The sequence below is a fragment of the Dromaius novaehollandiae genome, chromosome 18, assembly GCF_036370855.1.
Source record: "Dromaius novaehollandiae isolate bDroNov1 chromosome 18, bDroNov1.hap1, whole genome shotgun sequence".
Taxonomy (NCBI): Eukaryota; Metazoa; Chordata; class Aves; order Casuariiformes; family Dromaiidae; genus Dromaius; species Dromaius novaehollandiae.
The window spans coordinates 3,543,155-3,560,042 of NC_088115.1; the positions used below are offsets into that span (position 1 = coordinate 3,543,155).

Below are 16,888 nucleotides of genomic sequence, written 5' to 3' on the forward strand. Positions count from 1 at the left end.
ACGTGAAATGCCTTTCTTGCATAACTTGCTTCGTTCTTCTAACGAGGCCCACAAATTAGGGGCCATGACTGATGTGGAGAGGAAATAGCTACGAGGTTTGGCAAGGGACTGCTTACTTGTATCTGATAAGCTGCTTAGAAATTCCTCTGTTGCTGAGTTGAACGACATCCTGTGATGCTCAGACCAACGGATTTGGCCTCCAGAAATCACACAGTTGTCTACAAAAACATGAGATGCTTAATACCGTTATTATTACTATCTAATGACACTGAAAGGCAGGTGCTGAGTCTTTTTGGAAAAGCTCTGCTGGTCTTCCAACAGCTTTCAAGGTGAGCCAGGTTGTCAGTGGGGCATTTGCCATTTGCCACATCGGTCGTTTGTCCAAGATCCTGGGCTGAGCGGGGAGCGTGGGCTCCCCGGCTCTAACTGCAGCACTGCGTTGGCCCTCGCTGGCAATGTTGCACCCTCCTAGACGATGTGCCCAGAGGACCGTTTGCACGGCCCAATGCTGAGCCAGAGCACAGCATCAGACCTGGCTTTACGAGTTGCGCCTTGGAGTAAGCTACGTGGCTCCCAGGACCGAGCAAGCTGGAGCACTTCTCCAGCCCTGCGTGCAGCAGTGTGGACAGGAGCTGAGAAGGAGGAGGTAGCATGTCTGCAGGAACATTGCTGGCTGATCTTTCAGGTAATAATGGCTACAAATTTGAGGAATGGGGCCATGTTGTTGACTGGCTAAGGGGAATTCATTCTCCAGATTGGCTTTTCCAGATTTTTTCCACTGAGGCGTTACTGACTTCTTACCACCACGTAGTTATTTCTGTATTTCAGCAAAATTTCCCACTTCTAATCTGGATAGTCCTCGCTGGGTGGAGTGCAAAACCCACTTTGTTAACTCCGGATAACAATAATTAAAAGAAAATAAAATCAAAGGTGCTCAGAAAAGAAATGGAACATTTTTCTGTTGAAGCCAAAAGATTATATTAAACTTCAGCAGTTTAATAAAATATTATGAAGTTTGGGAGCATATTTTTCCTGGGACTTAATCTGTTTATACATTGAAAAAAGTAAATAGAATATCACTTTACTTGACCACACAGAAAACCTGATATACAGCGGCTGCTCCACTGTATATATTTCTTGGTGAATTGCTTCCACCTTGGGTTTCACTTAATGCAACATGCGTTGGGTTTGTTCGTCTTCTAACAGGTTGGGGGGAAGCATGGCTTGGCCAAATGCTCAAAGCACCATGGACATGGCTGGGCTGGCAACGACTCAGAGGTAAGTAGCTGCATGAAGGCCAGACTTCAGAGGCATTTTCCTGTCCAAAGAAAGTGGTAAGGTGTGAAATGCCGAAGAGCTTTAAAATCCTATGTGTGGCTCTTCCCCAGCCCGGCGCCAGTGCCCTCCTGCACCGCTGGCACCATAGCTGCTGGGGAGTGTGTTAGTTTGAAGGGACTCCATCAGTCATAAGTGGATAATATTGTGTTTTCCCCCATTTCATAAAGTTTCCCACTTTTTCCAGGTTGCTGCCGCCAGCAAAAAGAGAGCACAGCCTCTCAGTACCCGTAAACTTTATTAAATGTGTGCTTTTTCATTCCTAAATTAAATTAATTCGTACTGAAATAGCACCAAAGGGAGAAAGATGACAGTATCACAAAGCAAAGGGGAGAGAGGAGAGAAAACCCAGAAACCATTATATATGAACAAGAATTTTTTTAATGATTAAGAAAATGGGCATTTTTTCCCCCCAACCTGGAGACCTAATGTTGTGTGGGTGTGTGAGAGAGAAAACCGAAGAGGCTAAGGATTAGCATTAGTCAAAATAACCAACTAAGTGTGGTGTAGGCATGACCAAACAAGTGTATCATTTCTTGAAATTTAACTTATAATAGTGCTGCACCCCAAAGACCACCCTGAGCAGCACATAGAGGAATCTCATTCACTGATCTCCATGGCATATTGGTGTTTATGTTTCTTTTAACTGTATAAATTAGTGGGCAACAGCAATTCTTTAGGAGATGACTAAATCCCCCCGGCATGAAGTCAGCCCCGTTAGCTAACGTGGATGCAGCAGTCCATTCCTGGCCCTGCCATCTCTCTCCAGAAATCAGAGCAATGCACCTCCTTGTAGTACAGCAGTGTAAAGGCCAGTTTTTGTCTTGCCAACCTGGTAAAGAAAACCCCATTTCTCTGAGATTTTCCAGGTGCGGCCAGTTGAAGCAGGATGCAAAGCTCCCTGCTTCCCGTGCCAGGGTTTGGCTGACCGCTGCTGCCACAGGGATCTGAGGAAGGCTTGCGGGAGAAGCACCTCCAGCCCCTCAAATGTGCAAGGAGAAAGGTGTTGGGTTATTTCTGGCCCATCTTATCCAGAGCTGGGTCCTGCCTTGGGGAAATGCTGCCTATGTGCAAGTCCTGGCAAAAGCAGTCAGCGCGATACTTGTGCTCAGCACCCTCTGTCTGAGGGTCAGGGTGGCTGATGTGGTGCTGTGGCCATGTAACCAGAAGATGAATTTGGTCCTTGACATGGACATGATGCTTTATAAAGGGTGGATATATATATATATATATATTTTTTGAAACAAGTGTTCTAAAATCTAAATGTTGCATGGTGTATAATAAGCCCAAGCTTCATCAGTGCCTAATGACACATTGCATTATTGAAACTAAAACACCCAATTAGTTGCTTGTTGTCAATGTATTGATTTTTCTGCTTTTTAAGAAGAGTCAAACTCTATAGGTCACTTTCATTTTTATTTATAGCCACTTTTGCTTTCTTCTCCTAATACACGTGCTTAATACTGTAGGCCTAGGAAGGGTCCAGTTTTCAGTAGAGGGAGTAGTTTATGTCCAGTTGTTCAGAGCTTAAAATAAACTAAACTTCATGGCTGGATTTTAAAATGAGCCTAAAGGGTTTAGAGGCTTAAATGTTATTAGAGTTCAAAGTGATTTTGATCGCATGGCCTCTTATTAAAAGCCATTGTTCATACGTGGAGGGATTTTGGAAAATACTTATGGCCCAGATCAAAAAAAAAAAAAAAAATTACAGTCTCAGATCCCTAAATATTTTTAGTAGGTGTTCATCTAGGTATTCAAAACCTTATAAATTAATGGACATAAAGCATCCATATTTTTGGGAAAGTGTGCCTATGTGGTTGAATTCAATGTGCCGGGAAGATTGTTTTTAAAGGCACGTAAGATAGTTAGGCCTGTGTACGCACCAAAGCTGTGCTGATTGAATGAGAGTGATTTGGTGGCAGTTGTAGCAGCTCATTTGTATGAAGGTGCTTTATATCACTATAGTTAGTTCAATATGGGAAGAACAATCTGTAGCACTATAAAGCAACTTTATACTAATCTAAATGTGACCATATGAGAGACAGTAGCAATATTGTTATATTGATTTTTTTTAAATCATACACTTAAATGATACTTATACTTGTCAAAAACACATACAGATTAGCCCAACCTTAACTCTCCTTGAAAGACCAAAGAAATTACATGCTCAGCTCCTCTTTTTTTAAGTGGTGCCGGTGCTGTTTGGTGTGCCAGTAAATCAGTGGGCGATACTGCCTCCTCTCCACTGCCCTGGCTGCCTGCTCCGCTTTGGCAGTCGGAGATGTGGAAGGATGCGGCACTGGAAGGGGTGGCTATCATCCCCCGTTTCTGTCCTGACAAGTGTTGCTGAAAGAAAGGTTTCCCTAATAATTCACCCCCTACTTTCTGCTGCACCTTAAGCCCATTCCCCCTTTATCTGGCTGGCGTAGGCAAAGAACAGGTCATTCCCCTTGTCCCTGCTGATGCTTTGGGGAGACTGTCACCAAGATCTCGTCACCTTTATTTTTCCAGCTTGCTCTGATTCAGGACCTTTGAGCTCCAGCAGTGAACACCAGAGGTGCTGGTAGGGCTTGTAGCTCCAGGAAGCCAAGGTAGTGCTGTGTGACCAACCTTTCCAGCTCTCCCACCCGATTTCTTGCACGACCCTGAGGAGGATTGAAGGGAGGCAGGTAGGAGAAAGGGCTGTTTGGGGTCTGGCTGCACACACTCACGTTTGTGTAGTCTGTAGCTGCTTCCCATGCTGTGTTTGGAAAAGGCGATTATGTAATATGTTTGTCCATATTTTTTTGTGGTGCAGGTTGCAGCCAAAAAAGAGCTTAATACCAGTGATGGGACACACTGAAGCACAGATAGTGGGAAGGAGGTGAAAATGCCAGTGAAGGCAGCGAGGGTAACAAACACCTCGACCTGCCACACCAGGGCAGATTGCTGAACACAGCCCAGGTTTGCTACTGCCAACATGTCAATGTTGAGCTCAGGTAAGGCTTTGCAGGGTAGGAGAAAGTCCTGGGGCCCCGCAAAACTAAGGCCGTTATTTTAACTACCTTGGGAAATGGGCCTTGCATATGAAACCACCTGGGTTTGTGTCTTCAAAAGGGGTAGGAAAGCAATCATCCCCGGACACTGCATCCTCAGGAAAGGAGAGAGGCACATAGGGATAAGCAAGGAGGTTCAGGGAAGCCAGGATGGATGTAGCCCATCACCTGCAAAGTAAGCTGGTGTGATGACATTGCCATGGGATTTTCCATTGGGAAAGAAGGCCAGTATGAAGATTAATTTCTGTTGGGTTAAGTGGTAATCTCATATACATCATCTAGGTCTTGATACAGTCCTTTTTGGACTGCTTGAAGTGTCTGCTCTGCTGTAATTTTACACCTATCTTGGCCAGAGTGTGGGCAGCCAATGAGCTGGGACCCCAGACTTCTTCCTAACCAGAGCTACCTGATGATCCCCCCCTTAGTTTGTTATACCCTGTAAGGGACTTTTTAAAGTCAGACTGAGGAGACGGAACATCATTGTGATCTGTTTATACAGCACCAAGCAGTAATTAGGTGCTACTATAGTCCAGAAAATACTAAAGATAAATAACCAGCAGATAAGTGGGCCCACTGTAATACACGAGCTTAAGTAATAGGTTTCTGTCACTGGGACATTTCTGTCAGCCAAAAAAGGTGATGAGGATCAAAGCAAAGAATTTAAAGCTCCTGGTTATTACAAACAGAAAATTTGTTTTCCCTGACAATTTTTAAGGCCCTGGAAAACTGGTGATCTCCCTTCTATTTCCCCTTGGTTCTCCAGTAGGAAAGGCCAAGAGAACTTTCATCGTTTCTCCTCGTGTGCATTCTCTGCCCTTTCTGAACATGCTTTTTGTTCATTTTTTCCAAACAACGCTTGCTCCGCCGTTTTTCTGTTAAGATTGGCCTGATCCAAAACATTCTTCAGTATGGCTTAAGTATGATCCGCCAGACACCTCCCTGCAAGTTTGTTTCCTGCACAGGAGAAGCAGGATGGTGGGCTGCCCATCCCCACCAGGACAGGCGTATCACAAGTGGTATCTTATCATGGACCCGCTCCTGCCCATCACACAAATCCCTCGTGATGGGGCCCGCTGGGTGAAGTGCTCCATTGTCAGCAATAGAGAAGGGGGGAGCATTCCCGGGAATGGGGACACTGGTTTAGAGCCAAATCCCTTGAATGAGGGCTTTTGACTACCTGGCAATTTTAATCATAAAGTCAACAGAATAATTTATTTTCTTTTGGCTACCAAAAGTGTTTTGTTTCAAAACAAAACAAAGGCATATTGGTTTTGGATTCTATAAGATGAAAAATAGCTAAGTTTGGTTGATGAGAAAAGTTTGATTTGGGGGGGACCAAAAGTCAAAGAAAAATTGGGTAAATGAAAAAAATGTCACTGATGTTTTCACGCAATAAAAAAAAAGACTCTACGGTAAGATTTTAAAAGCCAGATTAGGTATTAGGACTCCTTTGGTTCAATTGCCAAAAGTGACCAAGGTCTGGTCTAAAATGGCATTTGCAAACCAAAATGTGGTTGACCTTCCGGTAAGGCTCTGAGCTCCCCCAAGCAACCATGTCACTTCTGAAAATGGAACTTGGAAACATCTAAACATTTTTGCATCTGCCCTTTTTTACAGAGACCGTGTTAAACCTTGGCCCCATCAAAGGAAACAACCAAGCTGCAGGTGATGTCAGTAGGACCAAGTTGCAGTTCACAGCCTCCTTTGTCCTCTGCTAGGACATATCACCTCATCTCCAAGAGAAGAAAGAAAACAAAGCAGTCTCAAAAAAATCAAAACAAGTAACATTTTCAGCACAACTATTATTTTTCTGTATTTCCCCCATCTCTACTGATATGTAAAAAAAATATATATTATATTATATTTTCCTTTTCTTAAATTATTTTTTTGAGCCTCAGTCCCAGCCGAAGTCCTGCCCCGTCATCTGGTAGAACTTCATGTTGAAAGGCCGGTAGAAGTCCCGCAGTCTTTGCACCACCTCTTGGTCTATGTCAGGGTGGGTCCTGCCTTTCGTCTTCCCCAGGCAGTGGGGTTTGCTGCTGCCTTCCGCCTTCTTCAGGCACGGGAAGCCCTTGGTTTTGTTGAAGTAGAAGTGTTTGTCCGTGATGATCCTCTTGAGGCCCAGAAAGTCCTGGACCCTGCCCAGCTCCCCCGCGGGGTCGCTGATCAGCCTCTCCCCGCTGACAAAGAGGATCTGCCCGATGGGGAAGTACAGGAGCCAGTTCTCCAGGTGCTTGGCGTAGATGCCAATCTGGATAGCGCTCCATGAAGTGTCGATCAGGCCCGTAGTCCTGTTTTTGAAGGTCAGGCTCTCAAAGGTGGGGATATCGGGCTTCTTGGAGAGCGTCTGGGTGTAGTCCGATATGGCTCTGGTCACGGGGTCCCGCACGACCACGATGAGCTTTGTGCCCTTAGACATGGAGGAGATGCGGGCTGGAGCCTCCTTGGTGACAAAGTAGCTGGGGGTCTTCTCCATGGTGATCTGCCCCTCGAGGGTCCTGGGCATGAGGTCCCTGAGAGAGAGAAAGAGAGAGTGAGCGTGTTGCCAGTTTTCTCTTCTCTTTGCATGGAGGCTCATAATCCCTGATCCAGCAAAGCATCTGAACTCACTCCCAATTTCCAGCATATTCAATTACTGTGCCTGTTCATGGAGAATTAGACTCTGAACCTGGTAGACTCTAAACATATTCAAGGCCTCTGAGGGGTTTTTTGAGGGGGACCTGACCTCCTTTCTGGCAGTGGCATGATAAGAATAGAACAAATCTAGACAATGCCAGTGGCCTATTCCTTTAAATTCCTCCCTGCCCACACTGGGATTTCCTGCACACTGGCTTAAATTCCCTGGAATAACAGTGAATTTCTTGAGCAACAACACTCCCTTCCTGTAGAGCACGAGGGATTTTCAAGCACCGGGATGTAAGACACTATCTTTTGGTATTTTCAAGGTGGCAGCAAGCTGATGTCACATAAAAATGTGCTATATCAGCCCCCTGCCCTCAGTGATTTCCTTCTTCCATTCAAAGAAATCCTACACTCCTGGCAGCTCTGGGAAGTTCTCCCAGATGAAGGCAGGTGTGGGAATTCGTCCTGCCCCACCGATGACTTGAGGATTCAAGTGCTCTTGGGCCCATGCGTTGGGTGTGATTTTCTAAAGGACTGATGGATTTGGCTGCTCTGCTTAGCTCACCTGAGCTCTTCTGTGTTCAACAAGATAAGGCAGAAAGATACAGGAGCCATCAAACTAGCCATTTCTTCTTTTGCTGCTGGTAGAAATATTTTCAGCTTGTTCCTGCTACTGCAGGGCAAATTCCAGGCAGTGCTCCAAAACCAGGTCCTGGCGCGACGTGCCAGTGAAGCAGCATTGTCGCCCAGTGGGGACCTTGTGGCTCGTGAAGTGATGCCAACCTATGGACACTTGTCCGGGAAACACTCCAACCAAAACACCTCCTGCTAGTTTCCTACCCCCGGGGAAGGGGCAGCTCTGAATCAGGCGTTGTGTAAGGGGAAAAGAAAGAAAAAACAAAACAGTCATCACCCAACCCGTAGTTTCACAGCTTGTAAAGAAAGGACGAAAGCAATGCTCCTGCGCAGCGTCTGCTGCTGGGGAAAGGGACATGCGACCTGAGTTGCTTGGGCGGCCCTCAGGCTCCTGCACTGCAGGTAAAGAGGTGGCTTTAAAGGCTTCCCCAGGGAGGTGCTGCCTGCCTTGCTGCTCCCCCGCCCTCCAATATATCGCCCCTGAACAGGAGCCAGCATCTGCAAAACACCAGTTATTCAAGTCAACATCATTTGGTTACACAAATCCATCTCTGCTTCCGGGCTCATGATAGAGTTTTCCTAGCTACAGCTTGGTCTCCTTCAAATGATCCGGTCCTTCCCAGAGGAAATAGAAAATAAATGGGAGGTGGTTGCACTGCTAGCAAGCTTTGCCTCCACATGACTAGCAGTTCTCATGGCAACTGCACCCTCGGCTCCCGAGAAGCGGGGACCCTCATCAGACCACTCCATGACCCCTCATCTTTGACCTCACTGCAGCATTAGCACCAGTGTGCCATGATGAACTGCTCCCTGCCTACATTATTGTTACTGTCTCGCAGCAGCAACATCTGGTTTGCAAACCTGTGCAATATGCCAGCAAAATTAAACTCATCTATCAAAAAAGCAACAATGAAAATCCAACAACGGCTAAAAACACCAATAACAACCCAACCCCAGGCTGAGTTGTTATGTTACAAATGAGGTAGTGAGGACTGACCCTTCCTGAAGCAATTCTGTTTGAAACCATGCTACACATAGGCTGAGCAAAGACATGGTCCTACAGAAGCCAAATCTTCCCTGGTCTCTGATGAGACTATCTGTACAGGGGAAACTCGACAAACTAGGAACATTCAGGTTGGAGAAGCGACATGAGCGGTGTGAGAGAGCTCTCTAACATCCTGAGTGACATAAAGACATAAAGGGAATCACTTTTGACAAGAGAAGAAGGATGGAAGCAGGTTGAAAAGCAGCATAAGGAAGGCCTTTGCTGAGCAGATACATAATTTGGTGGTGGAATTTGCTGTCATCTGACGTTACAAAGGCCAAAGTGTAAACAGTTCAGGACCAGCCCGGACAAATTCATGGTGGATGAAATCAATCAGTGGCAATGAAACATGATAGTCCCAGAGACTCTTCAGACTTGGAGAGTCCGTAACCCCTATAAGCTGGGAGAGATAAGAGGAGAAGGACCCTCTACAAATCATCTGCTTTCTTACACTTTTCTCTAGACATCCGATACTGGCCACTGTCTGGAAGAAGAGTCTGGGCTAGATGTCTCTTTGGTCTGGCCCCTTACAGCTGTTTGTACATTTTTATGCCCAGAGTGGTCTCATGAATGACTTTTCCCCCCACATGCCCTAAGCCCACATCTCTCAGGTACTGCGTTGGTCCCTGCTGGTTCAGAAGCCCTGGCAGGACTGCATCTTCTGGAAGCACCTGAACACCTGAAAGCATGAACGAACCAGGCTGTAGCCCCATTCCCCTGTTGCCTGCCAGCTCAGCATGTGCAGCCCCCTGCACAGACAACAGCAGTCGTGTGGCACAGTCCTGCACTTGGGCTGTAGCTGTCTTCTGCATATGGGAATTTATGCAATGAACAGAGAATAATAAGGGATTGTGAGGGAGGGAAACCACAGCCACTGCAAGTGAGAACCCCCCATGCACTCCAACCACAGTGACCGGATTTTAGCAGCTCCTTGTGATGTAGTTATGATGCCGAAAGTGAGGGAGAAGGAAGAGCTGAAGTGTCAAGAGCAGCTGACAACAGAGGAACTGTAGCTACTTAAAGGCAAAAGGGAAAGTGTCTGTTTTAAGTCACATTTTAACAGGGTATGAAATTAGTGACAGAGAGAGAGACAACTGGGTCTAGCCCTCCATTCAGAGTATGTCCGCTGTACCATGAGGATGTGTGACTGTATCATCACCCAGCTTTGAAAATGTGAGTCTTTGCCGCTCCTGGGAAGTAGTGAAGTGCAATTACTGCCCTTCCATGGTTGGGAGTTACCTACAGCTGTGGCTGTCTTCCTCAGTGGTGAGAAACCACAGGCCCAGGAATGAGTCATTTGACCAGGTTAAGATTTTTGCATCAGGCACATCCAGAGTGCAGATGGCCTCATCTCTCATGGCTGTACTTGGAGCTTGGATGGAGGCAGCCTCAACATGCTGGCAGTCCTTTCTGGAGCCAGCCTGGTGGCCTGAGGCCAGGCTTGCTGCCTGCTGCTCCTCAAAAGCTCGCAGAGGATGTCTAATGCTGCTTTCTCTTTTCCTAAAATGTACTTTGGAGACCTCCATCCAACCAAGGGCCAGATGGACCAGCCCTGGTCCAAGCCCCGTTCAGGTGTGCCGAGGACAAGACCTGCCTAGCCCACAGGAGTGCTCTTAGAATCACAGAATGGTTGAAGTTGGAACACACCTCTGGAGATCATCTAGTCCAACTCCCTTGCTCCAGCAGGGTCACCTAGAGGAGGTTGCCCAGGACCTTGTCCAGACGGCTTTTGTATATCTCCAAGGATGGAGACTCCACAACCTCTCTGGGCAACCTGTTCCGGTGTTCTCAGGGATGTGCATGCCCTCGCATCCAGCACGCTACCAGGTAGCAGGCCTGCCCCTTTTTGGGATGCACGCAGCCAGAAGTAGTGACATTTTTTCAGTCTTGCCATTGGCCCTGAGCTCCACCATTGCTGCAAGTGGGGAGACCAGGCAGCATGATGACAAGGAGACTTTGTCACAGATCTAGAAACCTGAGGATGGGGACAGGGTGAGGAGAAGTGCTAAAGCCATGAAGGTGGAAATAGGAGAGATGGGCAGTGATTCATGGAAATACTGAGTCCTTCACTGTGGGAGCAGAGCCCAGGCATAAGGGAGTGTGCTGCACTGATGCCAGGATAGGAGGGCTAATTGCCACCATTTGTTAATACAGCAGTCCTTTAATGAGCCCAGTAGTGGTACACTGTCCCAGGGGGCTGTACGATAACGCACATTTACTGCCCCATTGATGAGCAGCCAGTTGCCCAACAGGAACCCAGAGCAGGCGTACATGAGGCAGGCACCAAATGCCTATTGGCTCTTTCTGCAGCTTCGGGCTGATGGCTCCAAAACAAGGCACCTTCTCCAAAAAAGAGGACCAAGCAGTGGTCAGGCAGGGATGCCCCAGCTGAGCCCCACAGGACTGCATAACGCAGCCTCCTGCCACTGTGCTTATCACTATTGGGCAAGAGAAGGAGCCTTTGAAACGGCAGCCTGGCACAGCGCTGCCTCCTGTTCGGGTTTTGATATCCGCTGTGTCTTCCTAATGAGGAAATTAACCCTTTTCATGGCCAGAGCCTGCAACACAAAGGCTTTCTTCAGCGGTGAGGAATCAATGCGCACCTCTCCTGCCAGCGTCGGTGGGAAAAAATGCACCAGGAGCCACTGGGAATGTGCTGCCACGACTTTCGGGAGATTAATTAATTACAAAGGGCATCTTTCACGGATGTAAACAGTTGCCTGGAGGCCTCCCTGGACTAATGGCATCTGGGTTTTATTGCAAAAGAGCCACTTGAAAAGATGAGAACCACAAAAATGTTTTTGGCAAGAGCAGTCACCAGTAGGCCCTGCCAGAATAAATGGATGCTGTTATTTTAATTTTAGTAGAGCTTGGGGCTTTATTTAATTACTTAATAGGAGAGGAAGACTTTCCTCAAAGGGAGCATTTGGGCTATGCATGCATATTCACATCTGGCCTTTTTCAAGTCTGCGCTTTCTCCTCCTGTGGCACGTGAGAGGGTCCATTCTCAGCGTGGCCCTGGGACTGCCACATGCAGACGAGGCCACTGGAGTGTAGCGCAGAGGGCTGCTACTGCAGGCAAGCGTGCACGCCACTGGCTATGCACGCTGCCCATGGGATGCTCGGGGGCCCATGAAGGTGTCCTGCCTCCCTGCCACCACTCATCCCCCTTGGAACGTCATTGCCCTGCTTGCACAAGTTACTTTCAGTGGTGTAGTGTGGGCATGAGCTCACTCTCTCCTTTCATTTATAGGGGCTTCCTGGGATCTCTGGGGCCAACAGCCCCAGCCAGGACCACCAGAGAGTGGAGAAGGTGTTCATGTTGGTAATGCAACAGTTTGGATTTATGCAGCATCTTCCCTCTGAGCTGCTGCAAGCAAACCCCCAGCCTCTGGGTAAGGAGGGAGAGGCCCAGTAACACCAGCTGCTGCCCCGAGTGCCTCACTGGGTATGATAATTTTGTGTTAAACCACAGCTGTTTGCAGGTCCCAGCAATACACAGGGTGCTGCTGAGGTTTTTTCTGGGGTGCCTTGGTGTGTGAGTACTTGAAAGCTGCCCTGAAGTACCTGGGGTCACATACAAGTGTTCCAGGAACAGCCTAGCCTTATCCTGGCTCCCTGGACAGGCAATGTGGGAAAGTGGGGCTATCCTCAGACACTCCCAGTATAGGAATTGATCTTTGGTGTCATGGCTATTATTGCTTTTATCTCTCCTTATTAACTGTACAATGATACCTATAAAAATCTTGCAGAAGTTCCTAAGTTTCCCAGGCCAAGCAGGATGTTGGTTCAACCCCAGACCAGGGCATCCAAGTCCCCAGAGACTCCACCTTCCCTCAAGTCCCCATTCTTAGCAAGAGTATAATTCTGTGGAGAGCATCCCTTTATGTCAACAAACTAAAGTTACGTGTTGGGCTCAATTCTCACAAGCCTGAGCACCCAAGAGTCGAGTATTTCTGAATGTTCAGCTTGCGAGAAGTCCTGCAATGACACATGCTGCTGGCGTTGGCCACCAGCCCCTGTGGGTCCTTCCTTGGCACTGCCAGGGGCTGGAAAACTTGTTAAAACAGCTGATTTGCGTCAGGTGATTTGTGCTGCTGCTTCTTTGTTTTTGCCCCACAACTGCAAGCTTAGCAATAAAACAGGCAAAAACATTAGTTGTGCCACAAATGAGATCTTGTGGGGTGACAGCCTGTTTCACACGGAAGAGGCAGCCCCACGGCCACTGTCTCTTTCTTGCAGAGGTCATAGCTGGTATTGGTGCTCGATGCAGAAAACTCAAGGTGGGATTGCTTTTTCAAATCAAGCTGTTGGAACAACCTGTCTCCTGCCTCAGGACCTCCTGGGCTCCCCTACAGCATGCAAGGTGTGAGGAACAGCCATGGATGGACTTGTAGCAAGTGTTTCCCACATAAATCTAGTGCAGATCTCTCCCGGAGGGAAGCTGAAGTCAGAAGATAAAGGCAGCTCTTCCCCAGGCCACCATGCCTCATGCCTTTTCAGCCCAGAGCAATAAATAAAGCTGCTGTGATTACAGCTATCAGCTCCACGCCAGTCTCTGTCCTCTAGTAAAACCTGCCCCCATCATGCATCTGAAGGCAGGACTCATCTCGTCTAGTTTTAACCCCTGGAAGGTAAGTGTCTGGTTGTACAGATCCCTTGGGAGGGCTGTTCATCCTCCTGGCTTTCAGATGTAATGGATTGCCATCTGAAGGTGCCTGTCTCCCTCAGCTGTCTGTTCAAAGAGCCTAGACGACCAGTTTAGACTAAACCCCTGACTTAAAGATGTCTTGAAGTTAAGCACGATGAGCTTCCTCTTACCTCCAGTGCTGGAAAACAAAGCTCAGTCTCTCCCTGGCACTCCAAGCACGGCTCTTTTATCATCTGACTGTCTAGGCTGAATTTGTTGAAGTGATCATCTAGCACAAGATGTGCCAGGCCAATGACACAGGCAGTAGTGACGCTGTCTGTCACCTCCTCCTCCCCACGCTGCTGCTGGCACCAGCAGGCCCTGCCGGTGCCCTGGTCGATGCAAGCTGCCTAGCGCAAGGCACCAGTCGCCAGGGACTCGCACCCTGCTTCATCTGAGGACGCTGCCAGGTCTCCCCTGAGTCATCTGCAGCATGAAGGTAAGCTGGGGCACTGCAATTGCAATATAAGCGAGGCGGAGGGGCATAATGAGACCTGGCTGGGACCGCAGCAGGGGTGTCGAGCTAGCAGCAGTGAAGCTCCACAATGTCTACGACAGAGCATGGAAACACTCAACGTGAAGCTACCTGGCCCTGCTGCTGGCAGTCGCTGGACACAGACCCATGCCTGGGTGAGTCCAGCTGCACATTTCCTCCAAGCCTTGAGCTATAACAAAAGGCACGGCCGGACCTCTGCGCTGCGGCGTGGTGGCACGGGGGCACTGCCAGTGCACCTAACCCCCCCCCCCCCCCGCCCCGTGCGCTAAGCTGGGTTGGTGCAACAGCCGCACGTGAGAAACAATGTGCCTTATCTAAGGCCACTGTAGGAAATGGTGGTAAAGCCTTCCACATCGCGTAGCTCCATGCTGCAGCCAAACCACGAGGCTGTGGGAGGGATGGCAACCCAGAGGGGGCTGGGAGCCCCTCGGGGAGGGCAACTACGGCCACAGCTGCACGAAACACTCAAGAGTCCCTGCACCTCTCTCCCGGGGATCTCAGCTGCTCTGCAGCATCCCGCTCGGCTGCAGCGGGGCTGGCATGGTGCTGGCTCCATCCGGTTGTCCCCTGCAGCAAAGCCCCCTTTTCCTCTGCAGATGACCTGGGCAGGGGAAGGACGGGCCAGCATGCTCGGGAGCACGTGCTGCAGGGCTTTTTGGCAGCCTCACAGGCCGAAGCTGCTGTTTATGCTCCTCTTTGGCCTGGTTCCCACTGAGCTGGCCACAGCCCCGAAAGGGCACGCAGGCCGTGAGCTATCAGCCAGACACACGATGGGAATGAAGCAAAACCATGAAGCCTGACTTTCACACAGCCTGTTCACGCAGAGCTGGGCTGTCTCGACGGTGCAAAGCCATACAGACTCTGGTGACTTAAATATCAGGATCTCTGGGTCACACAGGCTGCAAGTCTCACTGCAACTATGAGAAAGCGGAAAACATAAGGGCACTGCTCACCCCAAGACACATCAGCAGCCCTGGGCTGAGGGCACCTTGCTGCCTAAACAAGGGACCGCTCCACTCACCTCCAGCCTTTTCCAGCTTAGCAACAAGCCTAAGCTGCTGCTCCAGGCACTGGGATACATTTAAAGAAACTGGGGGGCAGGAAAGCCCTCAGGCAGGTGTTAGAGCAGCTAAGGAGTCTCCCTGGGATAGTGCCCCAGACCTGAAATTTCTGGCTTTTTGTGCAAGGGGTGGCAGAGCGAAGGAGCCGTGGGGCCCGGCCACACTCGACAAACCTGCAGTGGCACAGCGGGGAAGCAAAGCTGAGCTCTCTGCTGCTAGGTGTGGGTATCGCCTCTGGCTCAGTCTGTCCAGCATTACACTGCAGGGGGACATAGTTCCCTTGCTTTAGGTCAGCTGTCACTGAAAGCAATAATAAATGTCATAGCTCAATTGTCAAAGAAGAGCCAGGGCTGTTTTTTCCAAAATGAACAGCATTTCTAGCGCAGCAGTGGAAACTGGCATTCCCTTCTTTATTTCTTCCACCACTCCTGCAAAATTATAATATGAACCTGACATTTCTGCAGCACCTGCTCCTGCGAAGGAGGGTCCCAGCCCCACGCTCCCGCAGCACCGCCAGCCCCAGGGTGGCATCAGGCCGTGGCAGCCACACAGCCAGGCTGCACAACGGCAGAGGCAGAAAGTACGCAATGCACCGGTGCCCCCCGCTTTGAATTTGAAGTGGCCAAGTCGGAAAGGAGCATGCAGGGAAATATGAAGTGACCTTGAATCAATGCAGAAGGTCAGCAAGGAAGACCCACGCAGGGAAGCTGCTCAGCTGCTGCCTGGCCCAAAACACAAGGTCAAGAGGAGCTGAAATGCCCCCCCTGCACGATCACATTGGACTGACAAGCACTGCCCCAGAGATACCTGCATGCTCCTGTATGCATGCCCGGGCTCATGCCTGTCTTGAATTTCGGCCAGTTTGCAGAGGAGTGGCGCAAGCGTGCAGCTATGCCCTGGGGGGTCCTTGCAGAGCCTCCATCTCTGCTGCAAAAGCCCTTTCCCGCTGAAGTGGAGCAGAAACAGAGCCATTCGGCAGTGGGGCAGGATGGCAACTCGCCTCGTCTCCCACCTTCACCCAGGGCACGTGCTTGCCTGGGCGGGTGCAGGAGCCTGAGTGCATCGGGGCCTCAGAGCCATCCCGTTGCAGCCCTTGCTGCCCCACCAGCATCACCTCGACGCACCACCTCGATGCAACCCCAGCAAGCCAGCCCCAGCCCAGCATCCTGCTTATGGCGCTGCCTCTGGGGCCACATCCTCAGCCCTTCCTCACTCTTCGTGCTGCTTAATGCCGTGGCCAACTTAAAAAACTGGACTTTCATTCTAATCCCAGTTCAGCGGGTGCAGCCTTTCTCGGTTTTAGCAGGCACAACTGTATCACATATGGACACACAGGCAGCGGAGTGGGAAAGGAAGTTTCTTGAGGTGGCAAGTTGCATTTTTAAGGAAGTGCCACCAAAGAGGTCATTGCAGAAAAGCTGTATCACAGAAACGCAGCTCTTTCCAGAAAAGCCCACCAGCTCTGCATCATCTTGAATCCCACAGAAGAGCCCTTCCTGCAAACAACAGCCAAATCTGCTCCCACAAATGTACCATGGGGAGGATTGGAGACTCTTCCACCAGCAAACACCCCAACCCAGGTTGCCCCGGCAGGGAGCCATGGGGCTGAGCACTGGCCACTGTGCACCTGTGCTGCATCGATGCTGCCATTACGGCTACTGCCTCTCCATTCGCGGTAAGGTTTTGCATAGCCAGCATGGTTAAAAATGAAACCTGCTTGTTAGCACTGAATTATCTGGTATATGTAAGGAGAAGGAGATAAAACAAAACACTTTCCCTTTGCCTCTGGGTGCCAGCAAGGTGCTGGCTTCAGAGACCCCACTGCATCAGCCGCTGATGAACCCAGCACTGATCGTGATGGGCGCTGGCGCTCTCCTGCCCTTGATTCGCATTTTAGGGGGGTTCCTGCCTCTTTTGCTTCTGTGCTGCCTTTTTTATCTCGAGTATTACGTGACTGATAAAGATGCT

The 16,888-nt window shown here is 49.3% G+C and overlaps 1 protein-coding gene across 1 annotated transcript in view; it reads right to left on the bottom strand.

Moving 5' to 3' along the window:
* Positions 1-1,556: 1,556 nt before the first annotated feature.
* LOC135330245 (heparan sulfate glucosamine 3-O-sulfotransferase 3A1-like) overlaps positions 1,557-16,888 on the bottom strand; it is a 53,845-nt gene continuing 38,513 nt past the window's right edge. The window contains exon 2 of the mRNA XM_064522464.1: positions 1,557-6,883. Within this exon, the coding sequence (XP_064378534.1) occupies positions 6,265-6,883 (619 nt within the window). The 3' untranslated portion in view covers positions 1,557-6,264. The remainder of the gene's footprint in view (positions 6,884-16,888) is intronic.